At 47.2% G+C, this 1,509-nt stretch overlaps 1 protein-coding gene across 1 annotated transcript; it reads right to left on the bottom strand.

Moving 5' to 3' along the window:
• Nucleotides 1-229: 229 nt before the first annotated feature.
• Nucleotides 230-687, bottom strand: LOC116749535 (NADH dehydrogenase [ubiquinone] 1 beta subcomplex subunit 4-like). Its single transcript, XM_032623979.1, has one exon. It carries the CDS (start codon nucleotides 671-673, stop codon nucleotides 284-286), a length of 390 nt encoding a protein of 129 aa, XP_032479870.1. The 5' UTR covers nucleotides 674-687; the 3' UTR covers nucleotides 230-283.
• Nucleotides 688-1,509: the final 822 nt, after the last annotated feature.

The following is a 1,509-nucleotide window of genomic DNA, read 5'->3' as shown; positions in this document are numbered from 1 at the left end:
TATATAGAATGAATGAATAAACACATTTTGGTTACAATGTGAAGGAGGTAAAAAATACTTGTCCCTGTTAGGAGGTGCCCCCTCTCACCATCACTTCAGCACCACCCCAAGGTCCCATTCATCTTCACTGTCAAGGTTACCAGTGACCTGTGGAGACATCTCAGCAGAACTGGACACTCTTGAACACACCCTTCTTTTTTTTTTTTAATATTAAGAAAGACAAACTTTGTAATGATTAATAGATTCATTTAAACAGCAGTACATATAGTCATCATTGCCAGACTTAATATGAGATGTTAAACGTTTGATCCAATTTTCCTTCCCGGATAAGTTTTTCTTTCCTATCTCTGTCGGTTTTGAAAACATAATACCAGAAGAGGAGGGGCCCAATTCCAAACAGAGCTCCTAAAAGTGAGGTCTTGGGAGTGGGTCTGAAATTGGGATAGATATTTGCTGGTCTTGCATAGGTCCAACGAATCAATGCAGGATCTTCAATGACCCCACGATGGCTGGGGTCGTTGTACTGAAGCAGGTACTCCCGTTTAAGCCGGGATCTTATGGCCAAACGCTCGGCTTGTGCCTTCCGAGTTTCCAGAGATATGTCGTATTCAGCTGGGTCGAGGGTAGTGGGCAGGGTCGCCAGGTGCGACGGCTTGTACTTGGGGAACGACATCTTGGCGACCCGGCGCACAACTGTGCCTAAACACACCCTTCTTAAAACAGTCACATCCTTAACTTTTTTAACAGTGTGTGCTTATGGTTTTTCTATTCCTTCTCCAACTGGCTCTTCCCTCGGCCCTCTGTGCCTCTATTCTAGTCCCTCTTTTCTTCTCTCTTTACACCCCTCTTCCCAGGAGAGCTCATCAATTCTCTGGCTGGAGTTATTTGCTCTCCGCTGCTGACTCGTAAGTGTGTATCTGGAAATGGAGTCTTTTCAGGAATTCTGACCCCCACGTCAGGAATCTGAGGCTGATCCTTGTCTTCCTGCCTCTCCCCCACTTCCTTCCTGTCTATCGTCACTCAGGCCTCAGGTTTGTCCCCTTATTGCCATCCTCATTATCACCTCTGGCTCCATGCCTCACCTGCACCCTTCAGCAGCCTTCTTAACTAGTTTCTCTAACCCCAGTCTTTCCATCACATTCCTTCCTCCAACCAGCAGCTAGGGTAAAAGGGAAAATCCGGTCATGTCCCTTCCTCCCATAAAAGCTTCAGAGACTCCCTGCTGCTCTCAAGCTAGACTTCCAGCTCCCGAGCTTGACATATAAGATCCTGCATGATCTAATCAGTACTTTCAACATTGGCTGCACATTCAAGTCACCTGGGGAGCTTTTAAACCACCTGGGGGCAGGAACTGGGCATTGGTATTTTATCCAAGCTGCAGCCAAGTGTGTTCTCTCTACCCTGCTCCCGACCCTCCCAGCTCCTCCAGCCCAATCTTTCATTGTTCCCTTCCTTTCACTCCAGGCTCCAGCCACTCAGAATCTCTTTCAGGCTCTTTCTTGCTCTTCA

Source organism: Phocoena sinus, chromosome 2 (genome assembly GCF_008692025.1).
Source record: "Phocoena sinus isolate mPhoSin1 chromosome 2, mPhoSin1.pri, whole genome shotgun sequence".
NCBI lineage: Eukaryota > Metazoa > Chordata > Mammalia > Artiodactyla > Phocoenidae > Phocoena > Phocoena sinus.
Note: the sequence above shows the minus strand (reverse complement) of the source record. Positions and strands in the feature narration are given on the sequence as shown.